Genomic DNA, 15,843 nt, shown 5'->3' with positions numbered 1-15,843 from the left:
GCAGGATGGCACACAGGCTGCACCTGTGAACCCCTGGGGTTGCTGGATCCCTTCTCCAGCCCTGCCTGGGCTCCCTGCTGCCTGCATCCTGCCCACACCCTGCCCGTGCTGGGAAGGGAAGGATGGATTCCCTAACGAGGGCGAGCAGGCTGCCAGTCAGCTGCAGGAAAATCAATACTGCTGTTAATTGAATGCAACCCTCGTAAATCATCAGAGGGGAAGGAAATTAGGAGTACTTATGGAAGCCTCCTGGAGAGCTGTTTACTGGGCAAGGGAAATATTAGTTTGCAGGGGAAGTGTTGATCTCTTGCTGAAAAGTGCTTAGCAGGGAGGGAGGGAGGGGAGGAGGGGTCTGAAGTGGCTGACCCAAGCTGGCACCATAACCCAGCAATGCTGGGGCTTGGAAAAGCCCTTTTCCAGGAGCTGGGCTGCCCCTGCCCACCTCATCCCCCAGGGACATGGCAGAGGGGAAGGCTGGGGTCTGCAGCTCTGGCATTCCTGGTCATCCCTCTCCCCACGTGGTGGTTAGCCTGCAAAGGGTGTTATTTGCTAACGACTGATTAATCTTCAAGCTTAATTACTGCCAAGGCTCAGTTAATTTCCACACACTTTAAGTATTTGTTCTTGTAATCATTACATGACTCCATATTCCCCCAGTAATTAAAAGTCTCGCAATATGACACTAAATGGATGATGTTCCTGCATCCTGCCAGCCTGGCTCTATTAATTCCTGAATCGCTGCTGCTGGTGAGCTGGCTGCAGTGAAATCACTGCCAAGGCTGTGGTCTCCTGCTGCCCAGGTGAGCCTGGAGCAGTCCTGGACCCCTCTGAGCGTTGCCTCCCATCTCCTGAGGGGTTTCTCCCAGCCTGCATCAGGCTACTCAAGCCTGTAGATAAATATATCTGATTTATGCCCCAACAAAGTGGTGATCCCATAACCCTCCTTTTCATGATCCCCTGTGATCCCATAAATAAACCCACAGCTGCCCAGGCCTGTGGCTCAGCCCAGTTCTGCTCTGAGGGTCAGGAGGAAAATGAAGGTTTGGGCTTGTGGCTTCAGCTTTGTATTCTGCTTGGGGAAGATCTCAAAGCACTTTATAGCATTGATAAAATATTTTAATTAATGGTGTTGGTTATACTTTGCTGGCTGTGCTGGTGAGCTACAGGGTTTGGTTGTAAAGCTGGTTTTCATCATTTTTTTCATGAAGTTTATTGCCAGCTCACTGAAATGTCAGTGTCCCCCCTTGGGGTGTGCAGCCATGGGCTTTGGGTTGGCTCAGGCTCTCTTAGAAAAGAATTTGTGTGAGAAATATCACCCACAATCAACTGAAATGAAAATAAATGGAAGTGCTTTAGTGAGTTAAATGCTCCTCTGTTTATTATGTGATTTATTATGTAACTTGGTGTTGGAGCAGTTCAGTCAGGGCTCTGCCCATGCATCATCTGGTATTTGCTTCAAATGAGTTTCCAGGGAATGCTCCCATCCCAAGTCATGTTCTCTGGGATATTTTCCCAGGGTGAATTCCCAGTGAGCACAAACATGACCAGAGTGAGCTCAGGTCTTTGCTCAGGTGTTCGTGGAGGGGAGATGGAGCTGTTTGTGTCACCCTGAGGTGGAAAACCTTGGGGTGTACAGAGACCCCAGAAATTACACTGGGAACAAATACTGTCCTCTGTGTTTTTTTTTTTTTTTTTTGAAATTACACTGGGAACAAATGCTGTCCTCTGTTTTTTGGATTTTTTTTTTAATATTTTTATTTAATTTTAATTTCTCCTCCAGTTGACTGGCAGGAGCAACCTGTGAAGAATAAACCCACTTCTCAGTGGCAGGGACCTTCTCACATGTGCAAAGCCAGGTGCCACATCCCTGTCCTTGTCCAACGTCAGGAAAGGCACCGAGGGGCTGAGTGACCTGGCAGAGCCCACTCCACGGGGGAGCAAAGCAGCTGTGCCTCAGCCCCTGCACTTTTTTCCTCCAGTATGACTCTAAATTTCTACCATGCTGATGACAAGCAGAGCTTTGCTCTTCTCGCTTGGGGTCTGAGCCATTCCCAGGTGGGGCAGGATGTGGAACCATCCCTGAGCTTCCCATCACAGCACGGGGTGTGCTGCCCTCCCACCACCAGGACCAGCACTCAGACCAAGGCCTGGCTGCTCATCCAAGCCCAGGGAACAGCACTGGATGGTGAGGATTAAATCCAGGGTTACAAGGGCAATAAATAGAAGCTGCACAGCTGAGCCTCCCGAGCCGCTGCTGCCTCTCGTGCTGCGCCTCCTGTCTTGGGGTCACTAGTGTCAGGGGACTGTGACACAAATTTTAGACAAAGCATCAGCCTTCCAATAACCCCTCTGGGTCTGTCTCCTGCCTTCTCCCACGTGGGCAGCCCTGGCTTCTGGGGTTTTGGATACAAACCATCTCAGAGAGGATGTGGAGATACATACCAGGGCATGGATCTCCCAGAAATATTTTTCTTCCAGCATGGATGAGTTTTACTTCTATTTTCTTATATTAGTGGAGCAAAGCTTTTAATTTCTCCATCTTCCTGGACATTTTAATGAATTTTTTTGTTATCCAGCACTCGGATGAGAGATTTTCCCCACATCCCTGGGACCCCTCAGCCACCGAGGGGTGACTTCCCAGAGTTGGCTGACTCTGAGTGTTCCCCACTGGAAGGGGTTGGGGATGAAGAGACAGATGGATGGATGGGAAGAGCAGCCTGAGCCCTCAGGGTGACCTGCTGGTGTTGCCCTTGGGGCTCATTTTTCCTGGAGATGTCCCAGCTGTTTGAACAAGCAACACCTCACAAGCCGCAGCAGGAACCAGGAGGACAGGAAAGATCCTTTTGCCCCTGGCATTCCCTTTCTCTTCCCTGTGGGATTTCATCTCCCTGGCCTGGAGACTGAGGCTGCTGTGGGGCTGGATGTGATTTGTGTCCCCAGAGCAGTGAAACAGCAGCACCAGCCCTACTGCTTTCTGCTCTGCTTTGGGTCTTTGGGCAAAAAAACTTAAAAAAATATTTAAGGAGGCAAATGGCAGCACAGACACTGGATGTGAGCAAGTGGAAATCCTTTGGTAAACTGCTCTGTGCAAATGCTGAATTTGTTGATGTATTATCTTCAGAACATCTGCTTTTCTCCATCTGTATTGGTCTTCCCAAAGCCATGGCTTTCACAAGTTAATAGCAAGAAATATCGGATGAGCAAGCAAATATGTTTAGGGCTTGTATTATGAAGACAACACACAAAGAGAAAGAGATTCATCTTTTCATAATGTCACTTTTATCAAAGGCAATAAAAATACAGTGGCTTGTAAAGGGATAAACAGGCTGAATCCGAGCTGGTGCTGTGGAGTTGGGGACAAGAGCAAAGTGAAGGGAACCAAATTAATGCATAAAAAAGTGACAGAAAACCCAACCTCCGGCTATATTCTATGGCAAATGATCTGTCAGTGGGGAAAGATACATCTTAATAGCAGTTTTTGAAAGGAAATGAATACTGTATACAGAGCATTATAAGGCACAGTGTGATCTGAATCTTAATCAACGGGGGGAAATATAAATCTGAAAATAATAAAGACAAAATCTATATTGATGGTTAGGAGTAAAAATACTGTACTTGCTGTAGTAAACGCTTTTAAGGTCCCAGGGAAAAAAATTGTTCTAGAAAAGCTGTGGTAATTTAGTGTAGTTTCAATAGCTGGCACAGTGCCAGCACATTTTGGTGGCATTTAGCATGTCGCTATGGAAAAATTTAAAAAGCAGGAAGGGAAATGGCACAAATCTGCTCCCTGGGCAGTGGTGGTGCTGGAAGAAAGGAAATTCTTTTTCTGCTGGGCTGGCAAGGGCTGTGCTGGCATCCTGGCTTGGATCAACCACGGGGTGGGATATTCCTGCTGTTGTTTAGCAGAACAAACCACTTACCTTGTCCTTCCTGGTGTCTCCAGTTGCTAACAACAAGGCATCAAACTCCTACGAGGCACACAGAACCTTTTCACATTGCAGATACACCTTTAAATGCCTTATTTTCTTGTCCCCTGCCTGGGTGACAAATCGCTGTGCTGATAGTTGGTGTAACTTATGCTTAACCTGCTTGTCACCTCCTTAATGCCTTACAGGAAATTTGCTGCTCCCGTGATGGCCTTGTTACCCAGCAGATACAAACAGTGGGACCTGTCAGTGCTCCCAGCTGGGAGAGTGGCTCTTCTCCCCAGGTGTGAAATCCCTCACTCAGAAAAACCCCACGAGGGTTTGGAGGCATCCAGTTTGACACGCAAGGGTGAGGAGCATGGGAGATCTGAGCCTGGTTTTGTGTTTCAAAGGGGCTTTTTTACTTTTCTCCCTCTCCTTTTGATGCCTCAGGTTTTGGCTTTTATATTTTTCAGATTCTGTGCTGCTTTAGTGTGAGCTCTCTGCACAGAGCAGGGAGACAAAACAATTCCTGCTCTAGCTGGGGACCAAAGACAAATGATCCAAATCTCAGCCCAAGAGCACAAACACCGTGGGCTGAAGAGAGAAAAACAAGCAGGATGGGAGTGCAGGGGCTAAAGCTGTAACTGGACAATGAACTCCAATCTGCAAATGGAGCAGAGCTGATCCCAGTGAGAGACCCTGAGACCTCATGTCCATTTTTTGACCATTTTGGTTCATCTTGGGTGCAGCCCTGGCTGGGCTCTTGTGCTGCCCAAGGTGGATCCATTGAAGCCTTTTAATAAATTCCTACTTTATTCTTTAGCTCTGTCCAGTCTCTGTTCTAGGGCAGCCTGCACAAGGCATCACTTTCATATCTTCCAGGAGTCATGGTGGGCATTTTTAGTGTCCCTTTCCAGTAATCCTCTGTGTTTTGGGGAAAGCCCTGTGGTGCTCATGCGATGCCTGGCTTGTTTGGAGGACTGGAGTGTGATGCTCAGAAATACATTTTGCATCTAAGGGCTTTGAGGTGAAATCTCTGTGTTTGGGGAGCAGCTGTAACTTCACAAGAGCTGGGCAATCTGACACAGAGCCTGAGCCAGCTCCATCACCCAGCACTGTGGCTGCCTGGCAGGACAAGGCTGTGTGGAAAGAAAGCCATTTATTTAGGATTTATTTAGGATCCTGATTTTTGTTTCAGCATTGTTGTGGCTGCCCAGTGCTCAGCCCTGGCTGAGCTGAGGTCTAGAGGTCATCAGTGAGGAGGTGGGGACTGAGGTTGCTGTTGATTTTTGAGGCTCACCTTGTTCCTTGGGCGTTTGGGAGCAAGTGAGGATTAGGATAGCTTCTGGGAAGAGGCAGAAGATGGATTGTGAGCTAATCTAAGTGCTCTGAAGGGTGAGAGCAGTGCTGCTGGGGCTTTGGTCATCCTCTCTCCTTGCCATGAGTGATGGAGAAACCTGGGCTGCATCTTCACCAAGCCCACATCCTTTTCCTGTTGAAAACAGGAGTTTAGGCTCACTGGCTCTATAGTCACTGCATCCTTGTGATGTTTCCTCCTAAATTGCCCATCCCGTGTGTTTACTGAGTGTCTCTTCATCACCTGTAGGGTCTGAGGCTGCTTGCTGGGGGAAACAGGGTTGCAGAAATGGGGGTTTGGAGCTTTCAGACCAGGACAATTTTATCTCCTTGGAGCCATGCTGACAAGCAGAGCTTATCTCAGGTTATTTTTGTGCCCATATTTTCCCAGGGCCTCACGAGCAGCCTCCCTGCTGCAACGGTTACAGCAGGATACCTGGGGTTTATTTTCTGCAAAGGTTGGAAGTGACTTGGGGGCAATGGTGTCCTCTGCATTTAATTATTATTTCTTAAAAGCCCAAGATCAGTGGCTCCCTGTGGAGATATGCAGCCTGAATATTGATGGTCATAAACCATGCCAGAAGGAAAAATGTGGGCTGCTCACTCCTGGCAAATGGACTTTAAATCAACAACTGAAGCAGTGTCGGTTCATAAAACCAGGATTTTTTTAGCCTTGAGGACAGAGGTACTTTAAATCCCAGCCTTCAGGTTCACTGATCTGCTGGAGAACAAACATAAAACTTCACCACGAAGGACCTAATATCAGCACATATTTTTTATGCCACGAGTATTCAAGGTAGCCCTTTTGGTTTTGCTCACTGCATGTGAAATTCCCTTGTATTATAATGACCTCAATGGCAGCAAGAGGGAAAACATACAACCCAAACAGTGCAGAAGGGGAAATTATTTACTGGGATAACTCATGGAGACATGGTGGCTGTTTGTGGTGGAAGTGGCAGGTATCCTAGGTTGGAAATGCAAGATGTGCTGGGGGATAATAAATTCAGAGGGAGGGGGTTTACATTTTCCATTTCAGGGGAGGCTCTTGCCTGCCTTAGCAGACACCTGTCTGTTCAAACCAAGACACAGGAGAGGTGTTGAAGTGGGAGGGCTCGCTCCTTGTCAAGCCTGGCAGGGCTCCACTGGTGATGGATGGAGTTCTCTTTGCCTTTTTCCAGCTTACACCAGGTTTTTATTGACATTAAAAACGATGTCAAATTATGTCAGCCTCTTTACAGGGCTCTGTTTTCCTGTTCACACAATGTATTCCTTGGATCAGTTCAATGGGGCTGTTCACCCAGGGCAGTGTTGATTCCAGGTTTGATTCCATGGAAGCACATGGAGCAATCCAAGCTGCTGGGATCCAAGCCTTGGTGGAAGGTGCCTGTGGGCTTTCCTGGGGCTGCCATCCCCAGCTCAGCCCCTGCTCCCTGTCCCTGCACAGCCCTGGCTGCTGCTCCTTGCTGCAAATCCACTCACGTGAAACTCAGAATCACTGAGGTTGGAAAACACCTCTGATATCATCGAGTCCAGCCAATAACCCAGCACTGCCAAGCTCATCACTAAACCCTGTCCCTCAGAACCACATCTGGGTGTTTTTGGGATGCTTCCAGGGATGAGGATTCCACTGCTTCCCTGGGCAGGCTGTTCCAATGCCTGGCCTCACTTTCAGTGAAGAAATTGTTACTGATATCCAATCTAAACTTCCCCAGATGCAAATTGAGGATGTTTTGTCTTGTCCTATCACTTGTTCCTCAGGAGGAGAAACTGATCCCCACCTTTGGTGGATGGGCTGGCTCAGGAGATCCACATGTCCTGTGTGTTTTTCATCACTCTGCTCCAAGCCCATGAACTTCCTCAGCCATCCTCAGTTTTACCTTATTTTCTCTGTTTTTTTATTATTTTTCTCTCTCTCTTTTTTTTTTTTTTTTTTATTTTCTCTGTTTTTTTTATTATTTTTCTCTCTCTCTCTTTTTTTTTTTTTTTTTACTTCAGCACAGCTTCCTACTGCAAGACCAATTATCACCGCAGAGGATTTTCAAACACAGCACATCTGAAACAAGAAAAAACATTTTTTTGCCAGTCTATTTAATATTTTCCCCACATAAAATGCACAGGTGGATCCATGTTTAACAACACACTTCAAAAAATGTCAGAATATGTATAAAGCACTGATTTAAATAGGTTTTCAATCAAACCTCCTGGAAGGCAGTGACTCCTTTGCCTGCTAAATGCTGCACTAGGCATTCCCGTGTTTCATCCTGGAGCTATATTCAATCTGCTGGCAGCTTCCAAGGGCATGGATTTCTCTTTGAGCGCCTCTTAGTGTCACCACTGGGAGACATCAAGTTCTCAGGGTTAATTTGGTTTCTTTCCCAGGTTCCAGCCAGCAGCTGGGTTGATGGAGAGGATCCAGGCCATAGCTCAGAACGTGTCGGACATTGCAATAAAGGTGGATCAGATTCTCCGGAACAGCCTCCTGAATGGGAAAGGTCAGTGGCCCTGGGGGTCCCCGTGCCCCAAACGCCCTGTGTGTTGTGCTGTGCCCATGGGAAGGTCCAACCATGACGAATTTGGTAAAAGTCCCAGAAATGGAGGCTGATCTTGAGGCTGCCTTCCTTGGGAAACTCGTTCCAGCCAGGGGGGATGAGTGGTGACAAATCTGAATGGCTGTCAGGGATAAATGCTGGGGAATTAAATGCAAAATTAAATGTGGCCCAAGTGCCAGCACAAGCACTTGGATAGAAAAATTTGGTGGTTTGGATCCAAATTCACAGGGGCTGGGATTCAGCACCAGGAGAAACATTCCCATCCCACTGTGGCACTGCTGGGAGGGCAGCTGGGCTCTGCAGATATTTCCCCAAATGCCTGTGTAGTTCTTGGGGTTTAGGCTGAAGATCCTTCCACTGCCCCTTGCACCTCATGCTTTGCAATTGTGGGCAAAGGAGGGCTTAGAGGGCGGCTGGTGGCTTTTATTGACCCAGCCATGAGGGGAGAAAAGATCCTGATGCCATTTTTACCACTTTGTGGCTTATTCTGGAACTCACCCTGGGGGCTGAGTCTTCTTCCAGCAGCTCAGCAAGACAGTTTTTATTGCAAGTTTACAGCATAAAGGCTGTCAAGTACTTCCCTAGATCCTGCAGCCTGCTTGCAGGAGTGGGGATAGGTGGAGTTTGGGATCTGAACCAGGCAGAGGGTGCAGGGAAGTGCTGGAAATGCACCTGCTGAGATTTAGGGAAAGAGAACATTCCCAGCATTGAAGCAGGGTGGTTTCCTCTGTTTCTCCCCTGATTTGGGAAGGATGCTGAAGATGCTTCACATCTTGATGTCCTGCTCCATCCAGTGGGATGGGGCTGTCTGCCAGCCCAGCTGTGGCACCAATGAACATGCTTGGGGGCTGCCAGCTCTGTCCCATCCCATCCCATCCCATCCCATCCCATCCCATCCCATCCCATCCCATCCCATCCTCCTCACAGCATTTCTAGCTGCTCCTCTGTCACAGCCCAGCTCTCCCCATGCCCAAATTGTCTCTCTGCAGTGATGGAAGGCAGGAGGGATCAGTGTGAGGTGCCCAGGGATCCCAAGTACCCCGACTGCGCTGGGAAGGTGGAGGTGAGTTGGGGTCCCCTGTGTGGGAGAGGGTCTCCAGCTGGGATGGAAGGGCCCAAAGCAGTGACCCTGGGGGTTAAACTGGGAAGGGCAATGGGGAATTGGTTGTTTTCCAGAAAAAATGTTGTTCATGTTGGAAAGGTGCAGCCCATTGAAGGAGGAGGAGCAGAGCCAAAGGTGTGGAAAGCAAAGCAGGGCTGTGCTTTGAAGAGAAAACACAAGGGAGGTGTCCAACCTTCTCTGGCAGCCTTTGCTACAGAAATGGGATTGTTTTCCCGCAGTAATACCCTCCCCAAATGTACCTTTAGGTGGAGTGGTACAAAGCACTGGAGCCACAGGCTGCAGCAGAAGCAGCTGTGAGACCACCTCTGCCTGCAGCCCTCCCTGCCTGCATTCAATGCCAGAAGCACAGTGAGGAGGAAGCTTTGGCATCACCTCTGAATATCTGGAGCATTTCCTGGTGCCTGGGGAATAAGCCCAGCACTACCCAGAGCAGCAGCTCGTTCAGGTGGCCAGAACCTCCATCTCAATCAGTCCTGCCTCACCCAGCCTGCTCTTCATACTGGAATGCAGCCTGGCACTTGGCCCAGAGCATGATGGCTTTGTCAGAGAGCATATTTACATCAACTAATTAAAAGCATTGCCCGTTTCCCTCCTCTTCCCAACGTTGCAGAAGCTCAGGCTTCTGCAGGGCCCAGTCTCTCTGGAAAGATGTCGAAGGGTGTAAGAAAATTATGTGGGAGGAACAAGAAAATGATATGGATTTTTCACTTCCAGGGGTGTTAGCCATCCTTTCCTTCCACGATTGGAGTAAATTCAGAATGTAATGCAATTGTGGAAGGCTGTAACCCCATCTCCCCTCTTGGTGATTGCTGTGTTTTACAGATTGGGCACAGCAACCTGTCCCTGAGCAGATTTGTTTTTGTAGTTGAATTAGGAAGAGGCTGGCAAGAGCCGTTGTGGGGGATGATGAATCGCTGCTCTGGTCCCTGGTTATTCTCCTCTCTGTGAAATCATCCCTGGGGACTGCTGGCAGATCTGTCTCCTGCCCTGCTGCTCCAGGGCAATGAGATCAGCAGCTCCCCAGCAAAGCCAGCCAGAAGAAATCCCTGTGGTGCATCATTTCTTGGGGATTAATGGCTGTGCCCCTGGGGAAGGCTGGGACCAATGCTAGAAACCCAGGGAGCCTCCAGCAAACCTTCCTGCCTCTTCTTCTGCCCTGCATTCCCTGGAGGCCCCGAGTGGGTGAACACCAGCCACGTGGCACTGGGGCTGGGTTTGCAGCCCTTTTTCCACCCTCTGCCCCTCATTTTTATCTCCCAGGCAGAGAAAGGGGACAGAGAACAGATGTTTTCCATAGCAGGGGCAGCTGGCAGGGCTGGCACACCTCCTCCATGGGCCTCATGTGTTTCTTTGCCCCTTGCAGTGGATGAGGGCCCGCTGGACCTCTGACCCCTGCTATGCGTTCTTTGGCGTGGATGGCACCGAGTGCTCCTTCCTCATCTACCTCAGCGAGGTCGAGTGGTTCTGTCCCCCCCTGCCCTGGCGAAACCGGACGGTGGCCGTGCCCTCGCCGCCGCCGCCACCACGGGCGCAGGTAAGGTGGGCCCAGCCTGGCTTCTGCTGGGCCAGGGGTTTGTGTGGGGAGGCACCAGTGGAAATAAACACTCAGTGTCAGCAGGGCCGTGATGCCTGATGTGGGTTTTCACAGAACCACAGGGTGGTTGGGGTTGGAAGGGATTTTGTGGGCAGGGAACCTTGCAGTAGAGGAGGTTGTTCCAAGGCCTGCCCAACCTGGCCTTGAATGTTTCAAGGGATGGAGCATCCACCACCTCTCTTTGCAACCTGTGCCGGTGCTTTATCACCCTCACCACGAAAAGTTTCCTCTTTATATCCATTCTGAGTCAGCTCTCTCAGTTTAAAGCCATCACTCCTTGTCCTGTTGCAACAGGTCCTGCTAAAAATTCTGTCCCTGTCTTTTTGTAAGTCCCTATATGTAAGGAAAGGTTGCAAGAAGATCTCTCTGGAGCCTTCTCTTGTCCAGGCTCCCTCAGTCTCTCTCCACAGCAGAGATGCTTCATCCCTCTGATCATTTTTGTGGCTTCCTCTCCTCCACTCCAACACGTCCGTGCCTTTCCTCTGCTGAGGAATCTGGGTTCTCACGAGGAGCCCTGGGTGCAGTGGGATCCCTCTGGGATTTGGGGCATGAAGTGGAGGAGCTCCAGGGCAGCAGGAAGGGCTCAAATCACCTCTGCTGAGATGGACAAACCTCCCCCAGGCCGCGGGGCAGCCCAGGGGCTCCTCTGGCGGCCGCTTTCCCTACACTCACCATGCAGAGCGTGCTCCTTCCCTAGGCAGCTTTCCGGAGGGACCTGGCTCGCCTGCTGGAGCTCATCGGCACAGGCAAGGAGTCCCTGAGCTTCATGAAGAAGAGGATCCGGCACCTGGCCCAGCAGTGGCTGCGGGCAGCGCGGCGCCTGGAGCAGAGGCTGGCGGGACAGCAGCGGGACCAGAAACACGTACGGGGAGCTGAGCCCGGGGACAGCTGGGAGGGGAGCCAGCTGGGAGGAAAATTCCTTTATGGCAGCGTGTGGGTATTGTATTTGTGGGGTGCCCTGATGAAGGAAGGAATGATGAATCTGACTCCATGTTCTCAGAAGGCTAATTTATCACTTTATGATACTTTATTGTATTGTATCATAAAGAATACTAAATTATACTGTGCTAAAGAATACAGAAAGGATTCTGTAAAAAAAAGACAGAAGGCTAAAAAGATAATAATGAAAACTCATGACTCTCTCCAGAGTCCTGACACAGCTTGGCCCTGATTGGCCAAAGAGTCAAAACAACTCACAGCAGAACCCAATGAAACAATCACCTGTGGGTAAACAATCTCCAAACACATTCCACATGAGCACAACACAGGAGAAGCAAATGAGATAAGAATTGTTTTCCTTTTTCTGAGGCTTCTCAGCTTCCCAGGAGAAAAATCCTGGACAAAGGGATTTTTCTAGAGAATGTGAATGCCACATCTGGGTCTGTAGGGTTGGTCTGTTGTCCATGGGCATGACTCCACAGGCATTTGGGATGTGGCAGGACTGGTGGATTTGTGGCAGTGGGGTGAATTTTGAAAAAGGGTCCTGGTGGGTGGAGATGGTGTCCGGCTGCCATTGGAGTGTGACAGGTCTCCTCTGAGGATAAGCTGAGGTTCCTGGCCCTCCTGGTGGTGTTTCTGTTGGGGGGGTCCTGGTGGGTGGAGATGGTGTCTGGCTGCCATTGGAGTGTGACAGGTCTCTGAGGATAAGCTGAGGTTCCTGGCCCTCCTGGTGGTGTTTCTGTTGGGCCTTTGGCCCCTGTGTGCTGGGAAATCCAGCTCCAGCCCGTGGTTCAGGCTGTGATGTACATGGAGAGCACAAGCTAGGCCCTGGGACACAGAATGGCAGCCAAAGGGCCACGCTCTGGCCATTGGGTCTGTGCTAATTGGACATAGATAATTTGTCTGCACACCTGACTGAGCTCCCTGAGTAATCACAGCCTGCAAAGGAGCTGGAGGGAATCAGGGACCATAAGTCATTCTGGGCTGGAAAACCCAGACTGTCCCTTTCCCCAGTGCTGACCCCTCTCCTTGTCTCTGCAGATCCTGGTCCATATTGGCTTCCTGACGGAGGAGTCGGGGGACGTTTTCAGCCCACGGGTGCTGAAGGGAGGCCCTCTGGGCGAGATGGTGCAGTGGGCTGACATCCTGGCTGCCCTCTTCATGCTGGGACACAGCCTGAGGGTCACAGTCTCCCTGAAGGAGCTGCAGAGGTGGGTGCTGGGTTGCATCGAGGTCTTGGGTGGAAGCACCAGGTCTGAGAAGGCTGGGGGAGGCTCTTTGCCCACCTGCATCGCAGGCAGTGCTGGTGCTGTACTGCACCACCAGCGTCGTGGCTAGGAGAGATCCCAACCTTCTGCATCCCAGGAAAGTGGGAAGGACTGGTTTAAGGTGATGCTTTGCATGGAGCTGATGTGGACATATCTGGAGCAGGGTGCTGCCCTGTGGCTTCAGTGCTGGATCTGAGCAGAATGGTTGCCTGCTGCCAGCACACAGCATCACCTGTGTCCCCTGACACCTGCCAAGAGCTGGCCATGGAAAAGCTCCCTTTGCCACCCCATTTCCCAGGGATGCTCCCTGCTGGGCTGGCGGCCAGGTGCTGCAGGATGCAGGTGTCCTGCAGGTCACTGGCTCTCCCCACCATGCATGGCTGCACTCAGCCCCTGGGGCTTTGCTGGTGGTTGAGCAGTGACCTTCCCTTCCCTTCCCTTCCCTCCCCTTCCCTTCCCTTCCCTTCCCTCCCTTGCAGGGAGTGGTGGTCCCCAAGTTGTCCCACCTCAGAAGGTGCTGGGGGTGACTTGGGGACCTGTGTTGGGATTTGCTGCTGCTGGAGGCACTCCCCACAGATAGAGTGGCTCTTTCTGCTGTGGGACATGGGGCAACACAGGATGACAATCTCCAAGAGGGACCAATATTACATGGAAAAAAGGGAGAAGCTAACAGTGGGCCCTGTTCCTCTCTGCTGATGCTGTTCTGATATTACTGGGCTGACACTGCTGCCTTCTGTCACCTCATAAGGTTTGCTCCCCTCCCAAGTGGAGGGCAAGTACCAGGGAAATTGCAAATTAGATGGGTTATAAATCAAGAAGAGCCTGAAGCTGCCTCGAGGATTGGGCAGGCTTTGGGAGATGCTAAGCCAGCATCAGCCACATAATGAGCCATGCTGAAAAGGGAGTGAAAAAAACCCCAAAAATCCTGGAGAAAACCAAGAAAAAAGGCCAATCCACCCCTTGCAGCATTCAGAATTAATGGATGGAATTAGCTCCTAACTAATTAACTTTAAAAAAATCCCGGTCCTAATGCTAGAGGCAGCATCTCCTCAAAGAGGCGGGAGTGACATGCTAAATAATACCCGTGTAGTCAAGGATGAAAGGAGTTAATGGCTGGGAGGGTTGTGTTGTTGTTGCTGTGTGGTTCTTGTTTGTGTTCTATAATGACAAACCTCCTGGTGGTTGTTTAGGGAGGGGAAGGAGCTGCCGGCTCTCGCGGGGTGCTTCTGCAGCACCCGTTTCCCTCTGCGAGTGACTCTGGCGAGAGCTGCTCTGCTGCCTGTAGTATTTTGCCCTTGCCACAAGCCTGGGAGCTTCCACGTCACCTCTCAGTGATGAGAGCTCCTCCTCTGATGCAGATTTGGATGTCCCTTGGGATGCCTGGGAACGGCAGCTCCATCTCTTCCCCTGGGTAGCTGAGATGGGAAGTGAGTGAGCCGGGCTGGGGCTGCACATCTTGCCCTTCTCGGTGTCCCAGACAGTGTCCCCACCTTCCCAGCACGTGTCCTGTGCCTTTGGTGATGTTTTAAATGCTGGACACTCACATCGAGTGCTCACTTTCATGTTGATGGGCTGGGGTGAGTGGAGGCAGGAGCTGGGGATGTAACCAAGTCCCCTCTGTCCCTCTGGAGACCAAGCCCGGTGCTTGGAGGGTCACCACTGGCACCTTTGTGCAGCCCATCAGGAGATGGGTTAATGTGGGTGTCACACATTAACCAGGGGGCAGAGGTTCTGAGGGGAGGAACGAGTGGTGCCAGCAGTCCTGGTGCTGGATCCTGCAGATCTGTCAGTGACATCCCTGCTGCTGGGCTGCTGCCTCTAAGGAGTGCTGGGAAAAGCTTTTGCCTGACCAGGAGCGAGTGGGAGGCTTAGCAGAACATGGGTAATTAGTCCTGAGGTGTGCTAAGAGTTAATGTTGGGCTCTTCCTTAAAGCCTGGAGGCATTTTACCTGTAGCCACAGCTTTGGGCAAGGGTTGCAGAGAGCCAGGGATGCCCAAAGGGCTGGAGGATGCAGCAAAGCTAAATCCCTGTCCCTGGGGATGTGGCAACCCAGGCACTCTGACTCCTTGTCTCTCCTGCCCCCTGCACCCCCTTGAAACAGGTAAGCTTTGCACCTCTGTAGACTGAGCCTGAATTTGTCCTCTCCCATCCTGGCTGTCTCTTGCTGACCTTGCAGCAGTGTTGGGGTGGGTTTGGGGATATTTTGCTCCAGCAGTGTGAAACGTTGAATCCATCCTTGTGTATTTTTCTTTGGCAACCCCTGCTCTTTTCATGGCTGGGAGCTGTAGCTGCTCCAGCCCAGCAAAGCCTTCACTGGAGCCCATAAATTATTCAGCACAGATTAACCTCTCTCCTGGTTTGGTTTGGATTTTGTTTTTTTTTTTTTTTTTTTTTTTGGTCTCTTCAAATTTCTGAGCTGATTTTTCTGCGTTTATTGATCATTGGCAAGGGATCACTGGAAGATTTGCCTGCATGCACTTCAGCCAGTGATTATCTGAGAGCTGTTCATGATTAGCATCTGTATTGATTGCAATGCAGCAGTGCCTGGAGGTGGTCTGGAGTGGGTCAGGAATGCTGAGGATTAAGAAAATGAAGGAGAAGAAGTAAGGCCCTGGTCAAAAAAGCTGGTGGTGGAGGGCTAGGGGTGAAAACATGTTGGGAGTGTGACACCCATGTGTGTGCTGGGCACCTCTCCCTGCCCAGCAGTGAGGGCCAGGGATGTCAAATGCTTCTTCCTCTGGTTTAGGGACCGATGCTAATGTGGAACAAAGATAAGGAGCTCAGGGAATCTGCAGGCTTCATCCCCAGCCCCTGGTTTTTCAGGGCCAGTTTATTTGGGTTATCTTTTGCCCACTACAGATTTCAAGATCTGTGAATTCCACTGCTGAGTCCTATCAGGGGCTATTTTTTCTCCTGTAGTTGAGCTAAGTGCAGGTGTTTATTCTCCTTTGAACTCCCAGTGAATTTGTGAGCTGCTTCTGGTGCCTCTGGAGAGGCAAGGAGTGAATCACAGGGTTATCTGTTCCCTTCCAACCCAAACCATTCCATGTTTCTGTGTGCATCTTCCCAGGAGGAAAATGAACTGCCAAGCTGTAGCAGCGAGCC

The 15,843-nt window shown here is 50.5% G+C and overlaps 1 protein-coding gene across 1 annotated transcript in view; it reads left to right on the top strand.

The window, feature by feature from the left end:
* MGAT5B (alpha-1,6-mannosylglycoprotein 6-beta-N-acetylglucosaminyltransferase B) overlaps window positions 1-15,843 on the top strand; it is a 70,420-nt gene that overhangs the window by 29,721 nt on the left and 24,856 nt on the right. The window contains exons 4-8 of the mRNA XM_041409218.1: window positions 7,644-7,756; window positions 8,803-8,876; window positions 10,300-10,470; window positions 11,228-11,392; window positions 12,511-12,680. Of these exons, the coding sequence (XP_041265152.1) occupies window positions 7,644-7,756; window positions 8,803-8,876; window positions 10,300-10,470; window positions 11,228-11,392; window positions 12,511-12,680 (693 nt within the window). The remainder of the gene's footprint in view (window positions 1-7,643; window positions 7,757-8,802; window positions 8,877-10,299; window positions 10,471-11,227; window positions 11,393-12,510; window positions 12,681-15,843) is intronic.

This window comes from Onychostruthus taczanowskii, unplaced genomic scaffold (genome assembly GCF_017590055.1).
Source record: "Onychostruthus taczanowskii isolate IOZ18803 unplaced genomic scaffold, ASM1759005v1 scaffold30, whole genome shotgun sequence".
NCBI classification, from domain to species: domain Eukaryota; kingdom Metazoa; phylum Chordata; class Aves; order Passeriformes; family Passeridae; genus Onychostruthus; species Onychostruthus taczanowskii.
This window is presented reverse-complemented; position numbering and strand designations above follow the sequence as displayed.